At 38.5% G+C, this 27,470-nt stretch overlaps 2 protein-coding genes across 6 annotated transcripts in view; one reads left to right on the forward strand and one right to left on the reverse strand.

The window, feature by feature from the left end:
* The window catches only part of UHRF2 (ubiquitin like with PHD and ring finger domains 2), a 171,904-nt gene extending 159,546 nt beyond the window's left edge, over window positions 1-12,358 (forward strand). For 2 of the 5 annotated variants that reach the window (XM_073345304.2, XM_073345305.2), the window contains 6 exons: window positions 1,289-1,451; window positions 2,104-2,241; window positions 3,159-3,282; window positions 3,743-3,906; window positions 7,851-7,949; window positions 11,277-12,358. In XM_073345304.2, coding sequence (XP_073201405.1) covers window positions 1,289-1,451; window positions 2,104-2,241; window positions 3,159-3,282; window positions 3,743-3,906; window positions 7,851-7,949; window positions 11,277-11,423 — 835 coding nt within the window. In that variant the 3' untranslated portion in view covers window positions 11,424-12,358. Of the gene's footprint in view, window positions 1-1,288; window positions 1,452-2,103; window positions 2,242-2,829; window positions 3,031-3,158; window positions 3,283-3,742; window positions 3,907-6,899; window positions 7,055-7,850; window positions 7,950-11,276 lie in introns of those variants that run through there. The other 3 variants (XR_012159104.2, XM_073345307.2, XM_073345308.1) reach the window with 3 other exon arrangements.
* Window positions 12,359-21,946: 9,588 nt separating this feature from the next.
* Window positions 21,947-27,470, reverse strand: part of GLDC (glycine decarboxylase) — a 70,331-nt gene continuing 64,807 nt past the window's right edge. The window contains 3 exon segments of the mRNA XM_073345303.2: window positions 21,947-22,626; window positions 23,316-23,396; window positions 24,643-24,815. Coding sequence (XP_073201404.2) covers window positions 22,483-22,626; window positions 23,316-23,396; window positions 24,643-24,815 — 398 coding nt within the window. The 3' untranslated portion in view covers window positions 21,947-22,482.

Consider the following 27,470-nt stretch of genomic DNA (forward strand, 5'->3'; position numbering starts at 1 on the left):
AAAAAGATATTCCAAGTGAGTTGTGCTCTTCAACATTAACCTTATACTATGACAATTGATACAGTTTTGTCACAGTAAAATAATGCATAATTAATGGCACAGGCAAAGTAAAAAATATATAATTTCTCACTATGGTCACAGCAATGTTATGGACTCTGTTGCCATTCATTAACAGTTCATTAGTTTGCTTTGATCTAGTCCTCTTTGAAATGAGACTTCACCAAAGCAAACTAACAAAGTGTTAATGCATAGCCGCTGATCAAACCAAATAAATAAACTGTGAATGCGTGGCCAAGAAGTCCTGGGCAAACATCTATTAGTAAACTTTGTTAGAGTTCAGACAGTGATGAATTCTTTCCTGGAAAACTAGTTTATTTTCTATAGGTTCTCACTCTGAGATAATGAAAAATTTTCAAAGCATTATTCATTGGGTACATTTGCACAGAAAAAAAAACAACCCATGGCAGCGAGTTGCAGAGCCTGGGTCAACTGACTTGGGTGGTACAGAGCTAAAAATAGCAGTACAGATATTCCCGCTTGGTCTGGAGCCTGAGCTCTGAAATCCAGTAGGTGGTTAGTAGCCTAATCTTAAAATTGTTATTGCTCACACAGTACCTATTCTTTGGCAGTTTCACAGGCAAAGTAAAGTAATGCTTTAGCTATTGAGATCTGTTGGACAATTATTGCATACCTTTTCCAGATATGACTGTTTGGCTGGTTTTATATCTTCACACGTGTTTATTGGCTAAAATACTAATTCCTGTATACAGTTTACTTTTTCCCATACTTTTTATTTTTGTAAAGATGACACTTTAGAAAACCTGATAACCTGAAATGATGTGGAAGGAAGAAGAGGGAGATATAAACTTTGCCTTAGCTGATGCTGATCATTTAGATTTTATCATTCCTGCCACATTTTTTGAGAAATAACTACTCTAAGATACGAATAATCAGCTTTTTGCATGCCGTCATGTTTTGCCTGTTAGCATCCCTAAGGTTTTCTACTTGAACACTTAAAACAAAATTCCATGTGGTTCCATTTTTTTCCCCCTGTCATGCATGGCAGAACTGTTACTGATACGGATGCTAGAAAACTCCTATTGTCACTTCTGGCCCCAGTCCACTTTCTTGGGGAGGACTTTACTAGAAATCTGGTTATCTATCCCTTTGCTAGTTGGTGAAAGCATAATCTGGCAAGGCAAATAAAGTGTGACCTAGTCACATTCATGCTGAGCATTATATTTTATGATGCATTATATTACATGAAGATTTTTTAATATGTTTTTAGGGCACTGGCCCTAAACTGTGATGCTCCATTGGATGATAAAAATGGAGCAGAGTCTAAGAATTGGAGAGCTGGTAAGCCAGTTCGAGTAGTGCGCAGTTCTAAAGGACGAAGGATCAGCAAATATGCCCCTGAGGAAGGCAATAGATATGATGGCATTTATAAGGTACACAGTCTTCTGCTACCTACTTTATTGCATTTTAAGAGGAAAATGCTGTTTAGATTCTTAGTGTTTCATAGCCTTTATTATTACATTGGAAGAAAGTGATCATGGTGTCTTAGTAAAGATTATGTAGCTTAGCTTATTCTGTATTGAAGACCATTTGAAATGAAAGTATTCAAAGCAACAGTAACAGAACATAGTCCATAACAAGGATATATCAATCTGAGTAGATAAGCTGTCTTTACAAACATGGACAGAACCAAACTGATCCCTGGGAATCCATTCATTTTAACCCCACGCCTCCCAAAAAAATTTTTCACGCGCTTCTTAAAATCCTAGCATCTACCATAAGGATGTATATCACTGAACATACTGTTCTACATTTATTGAAATAGCCATTTGACAGTGGAGGGAAGAGAAGATTTAAAACTGTAGTGTATATAATATGATTCAAGTCTGCTTTGTTCTCCTTGATCTATATACAGTATGACTATTTATGTGTATTTGATGGTTTATGGTAAAATAATGAAAATCCAGTGAAGTGAGAACATTCAACTTCTGGCAGGATTTGCTTGAATTTGATTTGGGGACCTAGTATGACACAATTTTATAAGCTGTTGGAGAAAATGCATAAACTGGAACTGTTGTGATTTAGGTGGTGAAATATTGGCCAGAAATTGGAAAATGTGGATTCTTAGTTTGGCGTTATCTTCTGAGAAGAGATGACGTTGAACCTGCGCCTTGGACCTCAGAAGGAATAGAACGGTCAAAGAAATTGGGTCTGAATGTACAGGTTAGAATCTAAATTCACAAACTTGTTTCAATGTTTTAATCAAATAAGTTGAGTCTAACTTAAATTCTAATTGTAAAAAAGTCAGTTAAATTCTATCCCCATTCTTCACATACTCATTGTGGTAGGCGCTAAGATCACAAAATATTTAAGATTTCCAGCAGTTTAGAAAACATTGCAATATTTAGGCAAAGCAGGATGAATTATGGCTGGAGCTTTGGGCCTGAATTACCTTGCTTTTATGTGTTTGTCACTCTTTGAGAGCCCAATAGGACAACTATTACTCACTTTGAATAGTACTCCTATGAGTTGTTTCATGGTTACTAAATGGAGCTGTAAATGTATCTTCCCTGATAACTTTGAAAAAATATGTACCTGTGTCTGTTATTTTTCCCAACTTTGTACCCAGTGACTGTGGAGCTCCCACAGAGAGGCCAATCTCTCAGCATTGCAGAACCTCTGAGCAACTGGAAACTCATTTCACATGAGTTTCCCCCCCCCCCGCCACCCCCCCCCCCCCCCCCGAGTAGCTTTGCCAACTCCCTGTTCTGGAGCTGGGAAGATTCAAGGCAGTATTGCCTTTCTCAACAGGCCAACCTTTTCCTTGGATGGATTACCTTGCCACAGAATCAGCATCTTCAGCTTTAAGTCTGTGGTTTGTGGAGTTTGGAAGGCCATGGATATCTTTCACTGGATTGGTTCCTTTTACATCAAGCTTCATCAGATCTTTATCACTGAATTACAGTTCCCTAAAAATAGATGTTACACATGTAACTTCATTTTCTTGCTTATGTGAGTCCTTTGAAATTATTTCAATGTGTAGGTTTTGTGGTTGAAGTTTTCTTTGGAAATGGACATCCCCATATTCCAGCAGGTTTTGTTTTATCTTAAAAAAAAAAAATCTTTGTTTTTCTGTTTAGTATCCCGAAGGTTATCTGGAAGCCATGGCTAGTAAAGAGAAGAAAGATAAGGTTAAAAAGCAAACTGTGAAACAGGAGCCAACCAGACAGAGCAATGGAAACCAGAAAAGGTCAATTGATAATGGTATGTCTTCTTATTTTTTTGAGATTAGGTAGAGTTCTATCAAGTTGTATATATTTAAAGTCAATAATATGAAAACTGTTAAGAAAACAGGAAGTCATTTGGTATGAGAATGTGAAACAAGAAAAAATGTTAGTGAAGCAAGTATTCAACTAAATGTAAAGGAAAGGTTTGTTCTCATAGGATCCTGTTCAGTGCTGGGAAAGGGAAAAAGGATAAAACTGTACGAGAAAAGAAAATACTGTATAATTTTCTCTCCATTCCTAACACTTTTTCTATTTTTTCAGAAAGAAAAAATGAACAGTCTTATGTGTAGCCTTGTGCTGCAGTCCAGAATAAAGCTGAACAATAGGAAGAATTTATTACAGTTTTTCACAAATAAGATTCCTGTTTATTGTGTTCCCTTCTTAACAGTTCAAACTAACACTCTGCTCTTATTGTGTCTGCTGATAATATTTTTCAGTAGGTACAGAGGAGCCTAAAAGGACACCCAAAACCATGAGAATGGGAGATGGAGGGAAAGGAGAGGCTTTCCAGCTAACCCAGCAACAGCAGTGGCTGATTAGAGAAGACTGTCTGAACCAGAAACTGTGGGATGAAGTGCTTGCTTCACTTAAGGAAGGACCAGTATGTTTGCAGCTTGCTTATATTATTTTGCATTTTTATGCCAGCGGGAATTTTAGCCTACGTAGATTGAGAGATTTTATTAACTCTCGTCTCATACTTGAAACACTAATGCTAATGAAAAAAAAGATTTATTTATGATTTTGCAAAAAAAAAAAAAAAAAAGCCCAAACAGTAGTAATACAGTTGCTATCTATGTCGTCTTTTACATTGTGAATATATGTTCTCTGGTGTGATGTGGGCATGAGAAATAAGACATAAAAAGAAAGATAATGCTTCTCAGTAATACTGTCTTTACTTAAAGTAATAGACAGGAAATTTAATTTTGTGCTCTAACTCAAGAAGGAGATGGTAGAGAAACGCTGGGAAGGCCAGATGTGGATAGTCATATCAAAAGGTTCAGATACCAAGTTAGTTTAAAAAGCACACACATTATCCTGAGAGATAAAAACATACACTACCGCACATAAAGTTAGTGTAAGGGCCCAATCCTGTAGCTGTTAGTTGGGGGCAAACCCTATTCACATGATTGGGGGCAGCCAGATCAGTCCCTAAGACGGCAAGGGTGTATGTAAAACAGAGTGTACAGTATATGTACATAAAATGTTAAGGAAACAACAAGGGATAGTCCAAGGTGGAGGAGACAAAACCTCAATATAAAAATTCCAGAGACCGCATATTCCTTCAAAAGGGTAAGCGCAATAAAACCTCCTCCCTGCCCAAAATATACTATATGTGAACATTAATTAATCGTCATGACACTCTGGGTAGTAGTTATTTTACCCAATTTACAGATGGAGAAATCAAAGCACAGAGAGTGTAAAGCTGAAGGTCAAAAATCAAGTCATGAAAAACTAAGAAATGTTATGCCTTCCCCAGAACAACTTTCTGCCTCTCCAATTACAGATTCTTTAAATATTAAAAATACCAACATGCTTGGCTGTAATACTATATGAGTAGCTGGTGATAGTCCATGGATAAGTGAGTTTTATATCATCATCAATAGTAGTTTCTCCCCACCTTCTCATTCACCTTTGCCCTCTTCTCTTCCTCCCCCTTTCCTCCTCATAACTCTTTGCATCTTATTTTTTCTTTTTCCCCTCTCTACCTCTGCTTTTTCCCATCCCAGCCTCCCTTTTTCTTTCCATCTCACCTCCCTCTTCATATCTCTCCCTCTTTGCCTTCCTTATTATTCTCTGAGCTGCAGTCATCAGAGGATAACATGAGCACAACTGAGTAGATATGGCTGATGTAATGTCCAGTAAAGGACAATATTTAGGGGAATAGACACCCAAAGCAAATGTTTTGGTAGTAATTAGTTGATTATGTAAATCACTTTGAATGTGTAGATTGATGAAGAAATAGTAGTAGAAGTAGTAGTATATATATTTATCTTAGAGAGAAAAAAAAACCCTACTGTTAATAGAGTACACAAACACTTTGCAGGGCCATTGCTCCAACAGCCAGCTCTCAGCAACTATGTTAAATGCCTGCATCAGTATTTGGTACCAGTCAGTCCACAGTATCTATACTTGTCTTCTTCAGGAAAGTCTAAACTCCTTACGATCGCCTGTAACTAGCTGGTCCTTCCAGACACACAGAGGGAACGGGGAGAACAAAAAACACTAGCAAAACTCTAAAGAAAAGGGACTTCAGAAAAATCCAAAGCAGGAAAATAGGATGCCTAAAAATGAACACCATAAAAATTCCATTTATTTGGGAAGTAGCAGGACCAATATACTTCTTATTAACAGGAATTCTCTGAAAGTAGAAGCACCTGTAGTTCCCTGTTCTTCCACTTAAGATACCTCTCCACTACACTGCTGCTAGACTAGTAGCTATAAAGGAGCAGAGATAAAGTTATGAGCCATTTTCTTGTGTTCCCTCCAAGGCATATGTATTAACTTTTTTTAAATGACCGGAGAGGTATAAATCCTAAAGTTATACATAACACAAGGGTATAGTGACATGTATGTGTAACAGCAGAAAATACTAGCTTGTGGGAAATCCAGTTACTGGGAAGTAGTTTTCCTCTAGAGTCCTACCTATAATTTTGACACTACCTGATACTATATACATTTCCATACAGCTCCCACTAATGTTAATAGGAGTCAGCTAGATCGCTGCACTGCAAATGGACCATTTGACCATTAACGCATACTGATGTTCATTGTTTTCACTTGTACTATATATATGGTTCAGTTTGAATCAAACAATTCTGATATTTAAAAAATATTTTAAAGGTCTATATTTTGTGTAATCATAATTCCAGTTTTACTTTTATATGGAGTGAGGAGCTCTAGAGCAACTAAAATATCAGAGTTAGAATCTCCATAAGGCCTACTATGCTTCTAAAATACCCAGTACAAATTTCCCCTGCCCTGATGGGTTGCTTTGGGAAGACTGAGATGTAAGGATGAACGTTTACATTTGCAGAGTGATCTTTTCATTTGTTTTTGCAGCATAGAGCAGTAGTTCTCAAACTTTTGTACTGGTGGCCCCTTTCACATAGGAAGCCTCTGAGTGTGACCTCCCTTTATAAATTAAAAACACTTTTGTATACATTTAATACCATTATAAATGCTGGAGGCAAATCGGGATTTGGGGTGGAGACTGACAGCTTGCGATCCCCCATGTAATACCCTCACGACCCCCTGAAGGATCCTGACCCCCAATTTGAGAACCCCTAGCATAGAGGAAAGTGATTAAACTAGCCACAGTCCTTGTGTGAGTACAATAGCAGGTGCAGAGGTGACTTGCTCCAGGAAAGGGTTAGGTGCTTTGTTCCCCTCTGTGTAGAGAAGTAGAGATCACTTTTCTAGAATACTGCAATCTATGACAAAGGCAACTTCAGAAGGGAAGAATGATCACTTGATACAGGTACATAACTTCCCATGTTTTCTGACCCCTGCTGAGAATCCCTAGGTCTTACTGTTTTAACAAACATTAATGTGGAACTAGTACTTTTTCATAACCTTGTTTCTCTGGATTCTCAGGAGGACTTGGAGAAGCAGGAAATTTAGCATGGCCATGGACCAGCTTCCTGGCCACTCCCTCAGGTTGTATTTGTCATGGGTATGAAGGATTGAGGAAGACTGAACCCAACCAAATATCCAAAATCTCGAATTTAAAGCCAATTGAAAAAACAATGGTATAACAAGTTCAGTGTTTATTATTTATTATTAATGTGCTTAGCATTGTTCTTCCCTAAGAAGTCTACAATCTAAGAAGAAATGGTAAACAACAGTTCAGTCATGTAAACATGAGGTGAGCAGAATATAGAAATAGATAACACTGACACAAGTTGAGTGCATGGCTATATTAGAGACAATATTTCTGCAGGCATGGGAGCAATACCAGTGGGCTTTTTGGAAGAAATGTGCAATTCAGACTGTCTGATATGAAAAAAAGGAAGCTAGAATATAAACAAGCCAACTATGCTTACCTACAAAATCAAGCTGTCATGTAGTCATATTTGGAGAAGTGTAGTGTGTGTGGATTTTCCAACTCTTGGCACTTGTGCAAAATTATTAATCAGCACTAACTCGGAAACTCCTGGCCTGCTTAGAACCCAAGGCTTAGGAAAAGAATAACATTTATGTAAAATATGGATTAACTTAGAAGCTGTCATGAGAAAGGGCTGGTCTTTATGCTTTTTCCAAAGACTTATGGGGCCCAATTCTATTCTCAGTTACTTTAGATTTACAGCTGTGTAAATGAAAGCAAAATTTGGCTCACCAGGTTTAAATTTGTACATATTTTAAGTAAGTGTGATTACTACAGTAGTTGGGCAAATGATTTGCCCCTGTTAAAAACTGCATTAGCTACAGTAATTTTAGACAATCCGCACAAGGGTATTATTCATTCTTATATGTTTGCTATGTTCATGGATGTGCCCTTAGTAGAATGTTCTCATCCCATTTTTTCTTTCCTTTGCCCTACACTAGAATTTTCTGAAGAAACTGGAACAATCCTTTATGTGTGTCTGCTGCCAGGAGCTGGTTTACCAGCCAGTGACAACAGAGTGCCTCCATAATGTCTGCAAAGTAAGTACAAACTCTGTCCTGCTCTGGGCTGAGTTTCTGGCACTGAGGCACCAGTCAACTGAGCCAGTCTATATTTTAGCAAGACAATAATTATACCAAGCATTCTGACCAAGGAATGCAACAAGTTTGCTCCCAATTTGGTGTGATTATGGTTTATTTTCATTGAGTAATCTGTATTTTCTTCCGTTTTATATTTTTTTTAAAAATAGAAATGCATTAGTTTTACTTTTTTTTTTTTTTTTTTTAAACAGATGTGTTAAACTTCACTTAGTGTCGCTCCATTGAAATCAATGGAATTAAGCTAGGGACTGACTTGGTCCAATAGCTAGACTTTGGCACAGTAACACAGAGCTCATTTCATCTATTTAGGAAAGACCACAGCATATCAAATTCTAGAACAAATGATTAGATAAAACAACGCAATACAACTTATATTGGTTCACTACCTGAGTAAATTGTGTCTTAACACTATTTGCTGGGCACCCATTGGGAAATTATATTAAATTTGCAGATTTCAGCGCCAGAAGGAACCATTGTGATAATCTAATCTGACCTCCTGTATAACACAGGCCATAGAATTTCCCCCAAATAATTCCTAGACTAATGCATATCTTTTAGAAAAAATCCAATCTTGATTAAAATTTTCTGGTGACAGAGAATCCACAATGACCCTTGTTATATTGTTCCAGTGGTTAATCACCTCAATGTGAAAAATGTACATCTTATTTCCAGTCTGAATTTGTCTAGCTTCAACTTCCAGTCATTGGATCATGTTATATCTTTCTCTGGTAGATTGAAGAGCCCATTTATCAAGTAGGGGCTTATAGACTGTAATCAAGTCAGCCCTTAACCTTCCCTTTGTTAAGCTAAGCTGCGCTGCTTGAGTCTATCGCCATAAGACTTCATATTTTCAAACTTGAAGACTTGGATACCAGACAGTTTATGGAATCCAATGTTTACTAGAATCAGTAAAGACTTTGCATATATATATATATATATATATATATACACACACATAGAAAGAGAGAGTGCATTTTTGTGTAGGGAGGCGTATACACACACACACCCACACACACACTAAACTGTACATGTCACATCTGCTTCTGATATCTCAGTTATCTCTGTTTTATGCATTTTCTCTGCCAGTATGTTTTTACATGTTAGCTATATGGTCACAGTTCAAGGGATGTGCGTGCCTTAGAATAGCTCTGCCATTGTATTGGAGGAATATTGATTTACTAGTTGCGTAGAAGAACAACAATTTGGTTTAACTGTACTTGGATCATTATATCTTCCAAGTACAAAATCTACCCATAGAAGTTTAATTTTTAAGACTAGTGTTAGCACCTCATACAACACAAATCGCTCATTTATTAAAAAAAGAAAAGGAGTACTTGTGGCACCTTAGAGACTAACCAATTTATTTGAGCATAAGCTTTCGTGAGCTACAGCTCACTTCATCGGATGCATTCAGTGGAAAATACAGTGGTGAGATTTATATACACAGAGAACATGAAACAATGGGTGTTACCATACACACTATAACGAGAGGGATCAGGTAAGGTGAGCTATTACCAGCAGGAGAGCAGGGGGGAAAAACCTTTTGTAGTGATAATCAAGGTGGGCCATTTCCAGCAGTTGACAAGAACGTCTGAGGAACAGTCGGAGGGAGGGGAATAAACATGGGGAAATAGTTTTACTTTGTGTAATGACTCATCCACTCCCAGTCTTTATTCAAGCCTAAGTTAATTGATTCCAGTTTTCAAATCAATTCCAATTCAGCAGTCTCTCATTGGAGTCTGTTTTTGAAGTTTTTTTGTTGAAGAATTGCCACTTTTAGGTCTGTGATCGAGTGACCAAAGAGATTGAAGTGTTCTCCGACTGATTTTTTGAATGTTTTATAATTCTTGACATCTGATTTGTGTCCTTTTATTCTTTTACGTAGAGACTGTCCAGTTTGGCCAATGTACATGGCAGAGGGGTATTGCTGGCACATGATGACATATATCACATTGGTAGACCCAGTAACCCTGGAATCTATCCTTGCAGCAAAGCCCGTTGCCAGCTGTGTCCACATATCTATTCAGGGGACACCATCATAGGACCTAATCACATCAGCCACACTATCAGAGGCTCGTTCACCTGCACATCTACCAATGTGATATATGCCATCATGTGCCAGCAATGCCCCTCTGCCATGTACATTGGTCAAACTGGACAATTAGAGGGAACACTGGCCAGGACTATCATGATGGGGTGAATAAACAGAAGTAAGGGAGTGGAAAAAACAAGGGAAAGAGAGGAAGGAAATGAAGAATGCTGGATAGATGGTGAGGATCCAAGAGGGTAAGGATAATGAGGGTGGCAACAGAATGGCCACGAGGGAAGAAAACAATGTTCAGAGTTCAAATTGTAAAGAATTGTCTGTTGTTATAACTGCTGCCCAGGAGCTGAGATTCTCCTTGCCCCTGCTGCTGCTCTTAGCTAAGTCCAAGCTGTTCCCAGAGGCTCTGTTCCATGAGATTCTGCTCTGCCTTCTCCACCCACGTGCCTAGGGAAGGACAAAAAGGGGCACTTGGAGACCTGGGGACAACAGAGAAGGGAATGGGATATTTATTTGTAAATGTCTGATAAAGATTTTGTGGAATACCATGTATATGAATATTCTACACATCCCCCTTGAGGATTGACTATTGGGATCTTTCATAAAGATGGAGTAGATGTGGATTGCATGTTTTTTGTTTTGTTTAGTGCTTACTCCATTAGACATTTGCCTTGGGTTCTTTTCTCTTATGTACAATTAGTAAGCTTAATTTATTTATGTAGCATGTGCATAGTAAGCTTAATAAAAATAAGTTTTTAAAAAATATTTAAATAATTTTTTTTTTTTTTAAGTAGAAAGGAAGAACTAGGGAAGAATTTGCAAAGCCCTAGCAAGTTCATAAAAGTTTAAATATAAACTACAACTGCATATTCAGACTCATAGCTTGAAATGAAATGCTGTAATGTTTGAGAAGTTTAGCAGGAATGCTAGAAAGAATCTGCAGACGGAGCTCTCCTACCCACAGAGAGGCGGGGGAAGTGGAGTCCTTCACTGGTGACACTGTACTTTCATTCATGCCAAACTTACTGCTTGTACTGTAGCCAAGAACAGAGTTCTTTGTAGTCTTCCTCTGTGTAATGGCAAAAATGTGTAGCAGAAGACTTAGTAATAGCTTAGTAACAGTTCTAGCTATGCTGAGCACTACGTTTGCTCTCTAGTAGTTGCTTAGCTAGTTTTTCAGCACAAAGCAAAAGCCGTAATTTTTCTTTCCTTGCATTTCTTAGAGCTGTTTACAGCGCTCCTTCCGAGCTGAAGTCTTCACCTGCCCTGCCTGCCGCTATGACCTTGGGAAGGGCTACACGATGGTTCCCAACAAGATACTGCAGACACTACTTGACCAGTTCTTCCCTGGTTACAGCAAAGGACGATGATATGTTCAGCTCCTACCTGACTTCTCCCAGTGACTTTATAGACAATAAAGGAGAATAAACATGAGAAATTCAACAGTGGACCAGCCAACTCGATGGGACTCAACATATTGTCACATTCTGAAGCAGCTAACTCTCTTCCCCCTACAGCCATCTCTTTTGTGTAGTGAGAACTCAAATTCTCAGCTCTCTTTCACCATCAAAGGTAGTTTTGGCCAGTTGACAACTAGTTTTTAAAACAGAAAAACAAAAGCCTCAGCTCTGACTGGTCAGCTGTAGCTGATGCTTAAATTGTTTGTTTTTTGTAACTACCTCAGGACAGAGGAAGATAATTTGTGGGGATTAAAGAAAGTTCAGTGAAGTTTAGCTACACACTGCCTCCTGAATATTAGTTGTGCCTGGTCCAGGCAGTTTGATTTACAAAAAAACAAAACAAAAAAGCAGCACTTAAACCAGTTTGATTAAAGAACAAAAAATTCTGTGGTGTGCATAATCCTTTTTTCTTTTTTTCCCATTATGCTGCATTTTTTTCTTCTTTTTTTTTTTTCCTCAAGAACAGGCTGATTTTTAGTCTATTTTTGTGAGCTTCATTGTGCTTTTTCTCGTATCTTATGCAAGTTGACTACTAATGACTAATGAGAACAATATGAATGCATTGTTGCTACATTAGTGTAAAGTGATCTGTGTTTTTTGCACTTAAGGAGGGTATTCAAGACACTCTAGTTGTGTAAAAAAGAATTCATATGAAACAAGCCACTTTTGTATTAGTTAAACCTGTATGCTTTTAGTAGAACTTGTATCAGTGGCAATACATCTACACAGCATTGAAGGCAGTGCTAGCTTGGAGAGGGTTCAAATCGCTTCATATTGTGATCTGAAATTTTATATACAGTATATTCCCCCAAAATATACATTAAATATTTTATGATTCAGAAAAAGTTGCTAATTTTTGTTGCTTTGTATTGTAACAACCATGTAGCCTAAATCATATTTAACAAACAAGTACCTTTTTGTAGTAAATGTTTTCTTCAATTGGGTTTTATACTTAAAATGGGGTATTATATGACCTTCCATTTCAAAAGTTGGTAATGACGATAAATAGTGAATATATTGGGCCACAGTCTGCTTTAAGGATAGAAGAATCTACTCTATCTTAATCTGTTCTTGGTAGGTTTAACAGATATCTCATGGTCTCAGCATGTAATCTAAGGTTTGCGTTAGTGGGGAGTTTTTACTCTTGGAGATTTTCAGACCAAGACGATTTAAAATAAACCCAAACCCTACTTTGATTAGGGTCTTCTTTTTATACCTTAGCAGCAATGAGTTCAGGCATTTAACATGTTTGCTTACCAGAGTCATAACAGAAGAAATATAAATGTGAGAGAGAGTACTCAGTTTATCTTATGAAAAGTGGAGGAGAAACAAATCACCTAACCCTTCTATTCTTAGTCTTGGTATAGGTATCTGACAAGCTTGGAATAGCATTACTTTTAACTTTCAGCAGGAAAGTAGTAATATGTTTGACCTTTTATCTGTTAAAGCCTTCAGTCTAAAGTAACATTTCTCTTTCATTCCAGGAGATAGAATTTCCACTGCAAGTTTACTAATGCAAAATGTACAGGCACCAATGTTAGATATCCCAACCCACTCTCACTGTCCAAAAGGCTTCTGTTGAGCAAAAATGTAAGGAAATAGGATAATTCTTCCTTTGGCTTTTTCCTGTACTTAACACAGAATGAAATTGGTTCCAATGTCATCCTTCAAACAGAGCTGTGAATATTGAGGCTCAGACTTTCAAAGAAACCTTAGACCGTTAGATGCCCAAATTCCTTTGATATTGACTGAGTTTCTTTCTTTAGGTTCTTTGAAAATGGTAGCCTGACTATTCTTCTGGTTAAAACCTTCACTGATTTGTAATATATTTTCATTGTAGACAGCATGCCCACTATAGTGAAGCAGCCTACAATAGCTTGACATGTGCAAGATGCACACACTGAATTCTGCACTATTTCCAAGTGATATTTAGGTCCTGTAAAGTCTTTATGGTACCTTTTATGATAGCCTTACCTGTTTGATAATTAGTAGCAATTAACACTCATTTGACAGTCTTAACAGAGATTCAGAGACTAATGTAACATACTCAGAGACTGAGTAATAATATACCATTTTAATATTAAAATCTTCTCAAAGCCATAAAACTTTTCAATGGAGAAAGAGAAATTTTCAGTAATAGTCTGACTTCTTAACTGTAGCTTGTTACCACTGTTCCTAAAGCTTTTCCTGAATGTTCATATTGTGCCTCAAATTTAGATGTATAAGGTGAACAATACTTCAACTCTGAAGTGTTTTAAATTTAATCTCAATCTGAAATTGTGCATCGTGCCAAAGCACTTAATATTATGTTCCAAGTTAGGCTTAAACTGTTCGTGTGTAAATGCCAGTTTTTTCAAATAAGAACCACACAGAATCCAGTTCTATAAATAATTGGAGTGCCTAACTGTGTTCAGCAAAAAGCAGTTCTTAAATTTCAATTTAACATTTATTTTCCTAATTCAGAATAGTGTAGGGTTTCATTAGCACTTCTCCCATTATCATCAATTCAGTGTAGTGGCTGGTTTAAGGGAGCGCATACCTTACAACGCCAGGCCTAGGAAGTTCTGCTGTTTAATTAGTTTTGGCACCAGCAGTTAGCAGGAGGCGAACCTACCACTAAAATTGTTATACCGTGGTACATTTCTAATGTTTTTATAAGATTGACTGTGGGAGGAAATCACACCAAGAACACCCATGTCTTGTGCCCATATTGGACAGAACAAAGCCCACTCAACTGGAAGAAACAGTGACACACTCAGCGTGACAAGGCCTCTTCAAGAAGGGCAGTGCAGCAACTGAACAGGCCCTCTAGAGCTGGAATTTGCTTTCAACCATAGTTACAGGCCAGTGTGCAGTGGTATTTCATGTGCTTTTTATAATAATTAAACATGATTTCATTTTGGTGCAAGTGGCTTTTACAGCAAATAACTTTGGAATTAAGAGTTAGAATTTTCAGACACCCACTTCTAATGTGTCAGGCTGTCAGCAAAGAAGCACCTGCGAGACTGATTTTGGTGTCTCTGGATTTAATAAATGCAGAAACTGTTTGACTATTTACTAGGAATTTCTTAATGTGCCACTTAGTTTTAGCAACACGTACTCCTTAGTGGCAATAAAACCTAGAACTGAATTTACTCACATTTTACACAACATATTCTTTCTATTTCAATCGTCAACACCAAAATAACCCCTGCAAGGTTGGTGCAACAGCCAGAGCTTTTAGTTATGTGCCTCTTGTAGAGACACTGTTCAAGTGCAGCTGAAGGTTTCCATACAACTGTTTGCTTATATTCCAGTAACAGTTGAGAGTTGTCAGCCCTACTGTGCTCTGCAACGTGCAGACACTTGGCAAAAGTCTCTGTCCTCAACTTTGCAACGTAAGTAAGCTCTATCATCATTTAAAGGCACTATTAGGAAGGCTTAAACGTCTTTACTGATTATTGTTACAAGAGATGTACTCAATTAGATGTTAATGTATCAAAGATATAACTTACGGTGTTTTCCAAATTATAACACTGCAATCCAATTCTTGCAAAAGTAATGGAATAATGGTACTACTAATGCACCTTTTGATATTGAGGATCAGCTTTAGTAAATCAGTTCAGAAAAGATGCAGTTGGCTGTACAGCCTAAGAAGATGGTAGATGTCTGGAGCTCATGCATGGGCCAAACGGACACTACCTCTGAAAAATCTCCCATCAAAGGCAAGAAGGGTTGCATAGGCACCCGCTGTAGAGCACCAACAGCTATATTACTTGAAGAAATGTGGGTAAGCTGTTTTCATAAGAATCTATATAGATGAAGGATCCATAATTACAATTTAGTAATCACTAGTACTCAAATACCTAGGAAAGCTGAGATTTTCCTGTGGTTTGCAAGTCACCCCTTTCTATTCTTTGCCCTCAGCTGGGCTCTCCAAATATTCTCCACATTTTCCCAACATTTAATATTCCAATTTCCTCTACCTGTGTCTTACTCAGGCATCTGTAAACCTTTCCCTTGATCCCACAGATTTCTGTGGCTGGTGTGGTACAGGCATTCCTTCTGTGAATCCAACATCCAGACCTTCTGTTTCAGCACTCTTCCACTTCACCCTCTTATACTGTTAAGCTGCCAGAGAAGCCATGATTCTTCACTTCTGCAGAAGTTGATGAGATTTACAAAGTGAAAGCATTGCACACCTTTTTTTATGGCAGGCACAGTGGACTGCTGTTGGTTGGAAGGTAAGGGAGGCACTCACAGGAGGGGAGGGGAAGAGAGAAAGGGTCCCTGCTCCTGTCTTCTGTCTTAGCTAAGCAATATCTTTTCTTTCACTGCCACCATGTGCCCTTAATCCCCTGTGAGGAAAGTACTGGCTTAACGAACTGAGTGGAGGCAGGAAGCCACAATCATGAGGCCTGTAGACATATCTAAAAACAAGGACAATGGGTTTAGAGACTGGAACAAGTCCTGAGATAGGGATATTGCCACCGTTTGAGGACAGACTGTCACCTTGCAAATTGCCTAAGTTGCCTTAGCTCATACTTGGTCCCACCAATGGGTTGCTAACTCTGACTGAAGCTATCCTGGGAGTTTTTTTCCCCAACATGACAATGTCATTTTCTTAAAATATCCCAGATTGCTTTCAGTAGTCACCGGGAGATCAGTGCCGACTCCAGGAGACTCCCAGCCAACCCTGGAGGGTTGACAACCCTAGTTAACCTACTTGAAAAGTTCTGGCTTTCTGTGAATTGCTGGGTGGGGGAGAAGGAGTCAAGGAATGTTGCATGCTGAGTATGTAGGAAGTAACCTGAAGAATCGAGTTGAAATGGATGGAAATGAAACATTTTTCTCCCTGTCACAGCAAAATGGGAACTCCCACGTAATAACTTAAGCTTTATCTGCAGTGAGGATTCAGACCAGTTACATCCATTAGTGCCCAGCCACAGCTGTTGCTGCAGTGATGCAACTCCTAGTGCAGACAGACAAAGACACTGCATTCACCTGCAAACGGTGCAGTGGTGCAATCTACAGTAGAGCGTTTTCATCAGGGCAGTTTCTTAAGTGGCTGTGAGTAGGTTTTTTTCCCTGAAGCAGACAAGGCCTGAGTTATAGCTTTTCTTTACTATGTTAATTTTAGTAAGAGCCAATTCTATTATTCTTGTTGGAAAAAGATGATTCTGAAATTTAACAGAGCTGTTAAATTTAAATCTAAATTTAACCCTTAATGGACTTGTGGGAACATCTTCCCTTGCTGTTCACATGGGAGCAGCTGTTGCAGTTTGCTAGCAGTCATTTCCTTTCTTCAGCCTCCCCCTCCTGGCAAACACCAGCCAAAAAAAAAAAAAAAAAGTGGGTGGGGAGGTCATTTTCCAAAAATCCAAACAGGCGCTGTACTTATCCACTTCATTTGCTAAGCAGTGGCATTTAAAAAACCCCGCTGCTCCGATCGCTACAATGACCACTGGCCAAGTTTTTGCATATAGTCCTATACAACCTCTCCTATTATTCCATGGAAAGTATTTGCCCCACTGTGAATGAAACAGCTTCTCTTACCAGTAAACTTTAAACTCACAGCTGTCTGAGTGAACTGCGGCTTAGTATTAGTTAGGTAAATCTTGTCTATAATGTAAGTAGATGGCATATTTTTCTCCATCCTGTGTGCCAGACATGCTGGGCCTTTTGTTTTGAGGCAGCACCTTGCTAGCAGCAGTGTTACATGAAAAAGGTATCTATTTGCATTGATTCAGCTTTGCGCATTAAAACAGTTAGGGTACTGCAGATCAGGAGTGAGATACTATGGCAGAGCTAGGTGGGGAAGCCTGTACAGCTCATGTATGCACTATGCAGAACTCTACCTACTGCGGTCACTCTTACTGCTATAGATAAGACGTTTCATCCAGTTTGCTTACAGAGGGGGGCAAGTGTTGCAATTTGCATTTTGTACCCTGGAGATTTGAGACTATTTTCATTTTACAAATCGTGTACTGAATTTAAATACAGTAAAACTTATACCACTTAAAGCAAACATTTTCAGTGCTATGTAAATTATAAGTCTGAAATTTAGAAACAACATTTGTGTTAGAGGGATTTACAAATAAAGTTCCCCCTGAGCCTCAATTCTAGCATCACCACTGGAGGGTTATAAATAATAATTTGCTTCATGGTGGATGGGATGGTGCAGAGTTTTTTGTAAAGATGCTTGGGCATATACAAGTAATTCACTTATTTAGAATTCCTCAGTTATTTTCTTTTATCTTGAATACATGCAGATAATAAAGAATTTCTTTTTAGCTAAGTTAGTTGCAAAGCTTGTATTTCTGCAGTGTTTCATTTGTGTATTTGAATACAAAAATCAAGAAATGCAAAATAGTCCCCACAGTACCATTAACTTCTCCACTGAAGATCAAGTTTCACATTTCAGGAGGAACAATAAGAATGCTGCCTGTATGCAACGTGGCCAAGTTGGCAGTACAATAGAAGCAAGTTTTACATTTCTTGATTTCAAATATGCAACCTGATCACTGCATTACTATAGGTAGGAAACTAGTAGTTAAAGCACAGCACAAAAAGTAAGTATTTCTGGATTCTATTCCCTGGTGTGCCACAGACTCATTTCCATTTGAGAGATGCACTTAACTCCCTGTCTACTTCACAGGAGTATTAGATGCTTAATACTTGTAAAACTACTAGAAAGCCTAAAAAATTCAAGTGGTGGAATCTATTTAGCTTGGATTTTCCAAAGACTCCTTGAAGCAATGACCAAGTTTGGAAAGTTTCAGCAGAAAGGGACAATCTGAAAAAACAGAGTAAATAGAGTTGAAATACACCTTTTCATTAGGGCTGTCAAGTGATTAAAATTAATTACGATTAATAGTGCGATTTAAAAATTAATCGCACTGTTAATAATAGAATACCATGTATTTAAATATTTTTGGATGTTTTCTACATTTTCAAATGTATTGATTTAAATTATAACAGAGTACAAAGTGTACCATGCTCACTTTATATTTATTTTTTATAAGAAATATTTGCACTGTAAAAAACAAAAATAGTACTTTTCAATTCACCTAATACAAGCACTGTAGTGCAATCTCTTTATCATGAAAGTTGAATTTACAAATGTGAATTATGTACCAAACCCCCCCCCCCCGCATTCTAAAACAAAACAATGTAAAACTTTAGAGCCTACAAGTCCAATCAGTCCTACTTCCTGTTCAGTCAATCGTGAAGAGAAACAAGTTTGTTTACATTTGCAGAAGATAATGCTGATGACTGGTTCTGTCGATAACTATCCAAAGCAGTGCGGACTGATGCATGTTCATTTTTGGCATCTGATTCAGATGCCACCAGCAGAAGGTTGATTTTCTTTTTTGGTGGTTCAGGTTCTGTAGTTTCCGCATCAGAATGTTGCTCTTTTAAGAATTCTGAAAGCATGAACCACACCTCATACTTCTCAGATTTTGGAAGGCACTTCAGATGCTTAAACCTTGGGTTGAGTGCTGTAGCTATCTTTAGAAATTCCACATTGGTATCTTCTTTGCATTGTGTCAAATGTGCAGTGAAAGTGTTCTTAAAACAAACAAACGTGTTATAACAAGACTGCTATAACATGAAATATATGGCAGAATGCGGGTAAAAAAAGATCAGGAGACATACAATTCTCCCTCAAGAATTCAGTCACAAATGTAATTAATGCTTTTTTTTTTTTAAAATGAGCATCATCAGCATGAAGAGGCATATGAATCTTTAGCACATCTGGCACATAAATATCTTGCGACACCCAGCTTCAACAGTGCTATGTGAATGCCTGTTCTCACTTTCAGGTGACATTGTAATTAAGAAGTGGGCTGCATTATCTATTGTAAATATAAACAAATGTCTTTCTGAACAAGAAGGAGGACTGAGTTGACTTGTAGGTTGTAAAGTTTTACATTGTTTTGTTTTTGAGTGTAGTTATGTAACAAAAAAACCCTACATTTGTAAGTTGAATTTTCATGATAAAGAGATTGCACTACAGTACTTGAATGAGGTGAACTGAAAAATACTATCATTTTTACAGTGTAACCATTTGTAATACAAATATAAAGTGAGCACTGTACACTTTGTATTCTTTATTGTAATTGAAATCTATATATTTGAAAATGTAGAACATCCAAAAATAATTTAATACATGTCAATTGGTATGCTATTTAAAAATGCGATTAATCACATTTTTTTAATCACAATTAATAATTGAGTTAATCGTGTGAGTTAACTGTGATGAATGAAAAGTAGGGCTGTTGATTAATCTACAGTAAGCTGATCATTACAACCACTGCACTTTCATTGCACTAAGATGTACAATAGTGACTTCAAAATGTAAATTCACCTCTTGGCACTTCACATCCCCATGGAATATATTATGGAGTTACCATTTTAGACAAGTTGAAATATTTTTAAAGGAAGGCAGTATATATTGATAACCTAACCTATGTATATTGGCACTATAATAGCAAAGAAATCTAGGTTCAATTGCAGGACTCTATCCTCTACATAGAACTACCACTATCCACATTGGACCTTTCTACAGTTGACATAAAGGCATCCTTAAAAACAAGTTAGTATTTAAGGCATCCTTAAAAACAAGTTAGCAAATATGGCTGGCTAGCTATTTTCCTATTTTAGACATGGCTAGAGAGAACAGCTTATACTAGTTTGGAGGAAATAACAATATAGAGAATATGGTGCCTCACCCATTGAGAATCATCGGTCTCCATGGCTTAATTCCAAATAATTAGCACATGTCTATCTGGTTGTAGTTCTACTCATGAGCTGGAGTGACTCCAGCATTTTTGTTTCTACAGTTGGCTGCTGTACAATTGAATATAAAGTGCTAGGAGCTCTGATTCAGGAGGAGGGGGTGAGAATTATAATCACCATTTTTTCTATTTTCCTATTAAAGATTAACTAACAACATTTCCAGAACACAGTTTCTGGGGATCCTTTCCATCATCAACAGAATACCTTGCCCTAATATTTTGTGGAAAAAGGGGCATCTCCCTAACTAAAATGGAAATTCAATTGTAAAGAGAGCTCAGCTCTTTCATAGATCCGCACCCAGAAGTCCAAAGCCAGGAAAGTGATCTCACTTTCAAGTAATGGCAGCCAAACTTGATGTGCATTTTTTTTCATTTAAAAAATCATCACTCCAGTGGTTAGAGAAGCTAACAATGCATTGATAAGTAGAGTGAAGTGCTTCTGGGCTGTGTCAAACAACTAAACATATGTGCACAAAAAGCAGCAGCCCCAAATTCAGAGGGTGGATGCAAGATTAAAATCCGATGGGGATTCTGCACGCTTCTATTATAAGAATAATCCCTTTGCCCACTGAAGTCACACCTAGTTTGGCTTCAGTGGTTTTAATAGTTTGGGATACATCTTTGCACACTACTCTGAGACTAGGGAATCTATGGAGACATTTCAGAGCAAGAGCAGACTAACTCGTAAAAGGGACAGTGAGTAAAAGTTGAGGTCTAAGATACAGGATGGAGACCCTTTAGCAGATCTAGTGTCTATTGTAAGACATTTCAAGTGAAGGTTATTTTTAGTTCTGCTGTCATTTTTAGTTTTTCATTGTTTCATGTTGAGGCGAAACTAGCTCAGTTATAGCACCTAATCACACCTACCAGTGGGAAAAAAAATCTGGAAAAAAATTTATTTTGCACCTCAAAAGTATGGTTTATTTGAATGTCACATTGTAAAGGGACTAAGATGATAAAGCTTTCCTTCCTCCACCCCTCAGTCTTTAACTGTAATGTTTCATTTGCCAGATACAAGTAATTATATGTACGACCCAGTGTAACATGATTTTATAGAGGGCACTGAAATTGTGAAAATGCTCCCAAACACTGATCTTTTAATGTTTTGGGTTTTTTTTTTAAAAAGGAAGCTTGCAAGGATGGAATAAATTTTACAAGTAACTTGAGTCAATTTTAGTCAGTCAGTGTCATTCCAGCCTTGCAATTGACTATTTGTACAGTTCATTCTGTGGAAATGCCATGAAACTCAATACTTTGCCATTTTGTCATGATTTTTTTTTTTTTTTAAAAGATTACCCAAGGCCCTAATTATATGGCTCCCATCACCATAGTACCCAAGGAATAGTTCAGGTTGCAACTCTTCAGCACCTACATAAAAGTTTGATATTAATTTATTTAAGGGATATACTAGTGTGTGACTTTTCATTATGAAAGACCTGAGGAGAGGAACGGGACTGAAAGAAGGCACTTTCATTAAAGGTAGGAAGGCACAGAAGTTAAGTAAATTACTTTGTGATACTACCAAAAAACCACATCAAACAGATTTGACAGCAGCTTTCACTTCTTGTAGGATCTACATCTCTACTGGCATTTTTGACAACTCAATACCAAAGAAAAATTAGATTGGGAAACGCCAGACCCCCCAAAAAGCCATTCTTAAAACTCAAGTGGACTTTATTAGAATACAAGCATTGACAGGTAAAAAACAAAAATACCACAGTTTAATATTAAACAATTACCACCACTATGGTCAGTGGTAACAGATTAAGTACATTAATAACAAAATCTACTGCCTTTACTTATACAAAATTACGGTGGCAGTTAATATTTAATGATTACTGTCATGTGAAATACCTGGAATAAAAATTATTCATCTTTCCTTACAACCTTGAAAAATTCTATGTTACTAGTTAAAGCCCTTACCGCACAAAGAGGAGGTCATCACTCTGAACAGAAGAAGACAAAAGGAGCTGTAACTGCTTTAGATACTGAGGCACTGAATCAACTCAATATAGTGATTGTATTTACATTTTAACTGAGCAGTGGTTCAATTAACAGTATGGAGATTACAAAAATATACATAGTATATAAATCCCCTCATCGGGTGCAGGGAAAAGGACGCCTTCATGGTGGATTGAAATGCAGTGGTAAGGCATGATTCCAGCCACCTGGAAATAAAGGGATAAGACCTAGGAGGAGGCTCTCTTCTGTTCAGAAAAGGGAGATTCATAGACTTCCATTGGTGGGCAGGTACAAACCAGATGCTGATCTCCATAGATGTCATCGATTCGAGCAATTGTGGGCCAAAATTTGCTTTCAGGCTTCACAAATGGCTAAATACAGAAAACGTGTTTAGAATTGGTGAGGTGCCATCCATTAGCTCAGCGTCTACCCTGGATGCACTAGCATCATTTAGGTATCAAAACATAAGGGTCTGCCTACTCCTTTGAAAGACTCCAAAGTGCCCTATAGCAGTATCAGCTTGCATTCCTCATCTCAGAAGGGCCTCATATGATGACAGTAAAGCAAACAACTTCCCCCTACCCATCAGTCAGCATCTTGTCAGAAGCTAATCAGTTCTTTGCGATGGAGTCTGTGTAGTGCCGAACTCAAATCTTTTGTTAGGGATCCTAGCACTACCGTAAAACAGATAACCTTGCACAGAAGGAATGGAACTGAGGGGATTCCTACCTAGCTTCTCTCAGGGGCCAGGGTAAGGTAGGTAGAGAGCAAGTTTGGCAGAATGCAGAAGTCAAACAGTACCCATCTCCCTGTTTGGTGAAAGGAAAATAGTACCCAATTTGCTATAGATCATATCTAAACCATTAAATGAAAGTATGTAAATGGGATAAATATTTTAATTAGATTAGTTGGTCTTACTAAAATGTTCTCCATTTCTAGGCTCAAGAGATACTACCAGCAACAGACTAACAACCAACCAAGAACAGAGCCACATTTATCTTTTGTCACAAACTAAGGAACATTGGTAATTCAGAGATACTAAGATTAAATAGCTACTTACTAGTGGGAAAGCTGCTACTTCTCTGGAATAAGGACGATCCCAGTTAGGGGATGTAATGCAAGTCAGAGTGTGTGGCGACATCTACAACAGAATAAAAGCTAGTTAAAACATGCAGGAGAATAGGATTCAATGAAATATTTCAGTCTGCCAACCCTCACAAATCCATATATTGCTGATACAATAGTTGTATTCCTTCAATAGTTCAGATTAGTGCTCAGGGGATCTCTCTTGTGGCTACAGCATGTTTAATTAACAAAATGAAAGACTGATTTAAAAAAGGGAAATGGACTGAAGTGATTCAGAATATCCATATACAATTTTTTTTCAGCTTTGCTATAGGTATTATTTCAGAGATGAAAATAAAATAGGAAAATGGAGAGAGGATGGAGCATGAGGCAGCTGGTTATAGTTGTGGCCATGAATTTTTGTTCCTTCTGCCTTGCTAGATTTCTGAATACAAGAACAGTCGCAGTAATCTGATTCTTCTCCACTCTATAACTTTGGTGTTGGGCAACTATATTCCTCATCACTATACAAGTTCCAACCCATTTGGCTTGGGGGTGGAGGAGCAGACTTCAAGCTACACAGAGTCTTTTTCACATTTAACAGCTCCGTGCAGCTCAGTAGCTGCTCTTTCACCAACCAGAGCTGATCCATAGGGGATAGTACCTTGTGTCTCATCTCCTGGAACCAATGTGGTTACAACCCCAATACAAAGAAAAAATAAATCAGGTATTTAAAAACCCAGTGCAACATTAGAGAAGGTGCAGTGAACTTGAAACACAGAATGAGTTTCCAAAGATGAGTTACAAGTAGTTTTGGGTACTACACGTGCTCAAGTGCCTCTTCCAATTTTTATGTTTTTACAAACAAGTTTTGGGGTTGGTTCCCTCCTCTGAATAAGTCAGTGTCATTCACACATTACTAGGTAAAAGACCAAGAAAATACAAACATGAAAAACTAAAATTTTTATAAACACGGTTCACAAACTTTTCAGAATTTTTTTCTCCGGTCTATCAGATAATCACCATAGACAGGACTTCTGACTAGGTCAAGTCTAAAAGATTTCAGGCAAAAGCATTTAAGTTGGGGGAACCCCCTAAACACCCCAAAGATCTGTGAAATTTAGACCAATATTCACTCAAATTTGCACATCAATGAATGTTATATTCCTTAGCTGTTTCATATTCTCATTTGCATACAATAGGTTTCCTACAGTACTGAAAATTTCAGAAAGGAAACCTTTGGTAGCACTACAAATAAGATGACTTCAAACAGCAGCAATGAAGACACTAGCGTTGTGAAGTTGGTCTGCATGTCAACTCACCTTTAACGGGTTAACCGTGGAGTCCATTCTGCCTTCCTCTATTTCAGCAATTTCTTGACGAATGTTGATCATTGCATCACAGAATCTGTCCAGCTCTGCCTTGTCTTCGGATTCTGTTGGTTCAATCATAAGGGTCCCTGCCACTGGCCAGGACATTGTTGGAGCATGGAAGCCTGCATAAAAAGCAATCCCATCACTGATTACAGGGTGCTTGTGAGCTACTAAAGTATTAACCAGCAACTGATGTGCTTGGTTTTCATAGAAGCTGAAAAAGCAAGTTTCTTAATTACAGCTGCTTTAAATAGACCTTCACTTGTTAGAGTCAACAGAGTTCCCCAGCAGCCAATCACACACACACACACACACACACAGAGAGAGAAAGTCTCTTCCTCTCCCCATGTACCCCATTTCCACAGAGTGGGGAAGGGGGGACATGGTTCAGGAGGAGAGCTTTCAGTGAGTGCCTTCAAGAGACAGCAGACAGGCATCTCCCAAAACTTCCCCAGCAGTCAGCACACAGTGTCTGTCTCTCGCACACACCTCCCAACACAGTTGTTGTTACTTCTTGGTACTTCCTGCAATGCACATATACTCTCTGTAATTTTATTCTTTCAAAGTGCAGTTATTTTAGTTTTTTTGACTGGTCTATGCATTTCATAATTTTTATTGCTCTCTTACACTTAAACTTAATTCTTTGAGTAGCGAGTTCTAAAATGCCTAATTTGTCCTGGCTAGAGTAATTATCCCTATTGGTAACTTTTAAAAAAAATATATATTACAGTAAAAGCTGTTTTATCAGGCATGTTGGAGGAATGCGGGGTGCTGGTAAGTGAAAAATGCTGGTTAACTAAGAGGGAGGGAGTTTGGGTGCAGGAGCGAGCTCAGGGAAGCGGGCTGGGGCACGAGATCCAGGGGGGATGCTCACCTCAGGCAGCTCCTGTCCTGGTTGGTCGTAGGCAGAGACACAGCAGACAAACTCTGCCTCCGCCTGCAGATGCTGCTCCTGCAGCTCCCATTGGCTGTGGTTCCCAGCCAATGGGAGCTGAAGAGCTAGTGGTCAGGGCAGCGCGGAGCCACCTGCTGTGCTTCTGCCTAGGGGCAGCCAGGAAAGGTCGCTGCTTGTGGGGAGCCACCCCAGCTGAGCGCCCCCTGGATCCTGCACCCTGACCTGTGGCCCCAAGCCCCCTCCTGCATCCAAACTCCCTCCCAGAGCCCACGCCCCCACTGGCTCCACACCAACCAGACTATAAACTGGAATTTCAATGAAGATCAGAAATGCCAGTTTATAGAGCTTTATCCGGAACTTCACCAACCGGAAAACAGCTTTTACTTTATCTAGGTTTTCTGTTGCTACTGGTGGTGCACATTCACACATTACTTTGGTGCCCATAACAAAATTTATTCCACACATGGCTGGAAAAAATTAGAGGGAACATTGGTGCAGACATGGGGCATCTAGGGAAAGGAAGATAGCAGCACTGTAGGAAGGATAGGGTGAGGTAAAGGGAGTAGGCTAGTAACTGTCCAGTTGTCACTATTTTTAAGTAAGCCAGGTCTATAAGCCACCCTGGAAGAAGCTCAACTGGAACCTCTACCAAATCAGATGGATCCACATCATAAATACTGAAGCCATTACCTAACTATTTGTAAATGTTATGATGTGCCCTCTCCTGGACAGAAGCAGAACACTACAGAGAGCAGGGAGGATTTTCTCTCTGATTTTAGGATTATTTATTTTATTGAGAATTTCTTACTGGATGGCATTTTAGTGACAGCTGCCCATGTTAACTTAGGAATATAACAGTTGCTATAGAGGATCAATCCAGTGATCGCGGTCCATGTAGTCCAGTATCCTGTCTGACAGTAGCCAGTTGTGAATGCTTCAGGAAGGTGCAAGAAATTGCATAATGGCTAATTAAGCAATACTTTGCCCACAGTGGAAGTTTCTTCCTAACCTCCATCAGTGGCTGACCTATGCCATGAAGCATAAGAAAATTTAACAATGTAAGGATTTAAACTATTTAACATAACTATAGATTCTCTCATTTTCCATTCAGATGTTTAATTTTGTTTGAATCCCACAAAGTTCTTGGACTAAGCCAGATCGTCAGATCCTGTCTGCATGTGCCTTGCACAGCCCAGGAGGGGGTTGCAAAGTTAACATTAAGTCCCTTTTGCTCTTGCCTGGTGCAACAAAGAACAGCATCTGTGCTGGATGCCCATAGCCCCCAGGCATCATTCCAGTATCTGGAGATTGTCCAAACACAGGGGATTATGAGGGTGGTGGTATGAGCCACTATGTTGCTACAGGTTTCAGAGTGGTAGCTGTGTTGTTCTTTTTGCTGATACAGACTAAGGAGTACTTGTGGCACCTTAGAGACTAAATTTATTTGGGCATAAGCTTTCGTGGGCTAATGGATTTGTGTCCATTTATTATTTTGCGTAGAGACTGTCCGGTTTGGCCAATGTACATGGCAGAGGGGCATTGGTGGCGCATGATGGCATATCTCACATTGGTAGATGTGCAGGGGAACGAGCCCTTGATGGTGTGGCTGATGTGATTAGGTCCTGTGATGGTGCTAATAAGTGATGGTGACATAACCACCACCCTACACCAGAAACCTACTGACCACTGTACTTACCTACATGCTTCCAACTTTCATCCAAACCACATCACATGATCCATTATCTACAGCCAAGCTCTAAGATACTACCGCATTTGCTCCACTCCCTCAGACAGAGACAAACACCTAAAGGATCTCTGTCTAGAGTTCTTAAACCTACAATACCCACGTATTGAAGGGATGAAACAGATTGATACAGCCAGA

The sequence above is a fragment of the Lepidochelys kempii genome, chromosome 5 (assembly GCF_965140285.1).
Source record: "Lepidochelys kempii isolate rLepKem1 chromosome 5, rLepKem1.hap1, whole genome shotgun sequence".
Taxonomy (NCBI): domain Eukaryota; kingdom Metazoa; phylum Chordata; order Testudines; family Cheloniidae; genus Lepidochelys; species Lepidochelys kempii.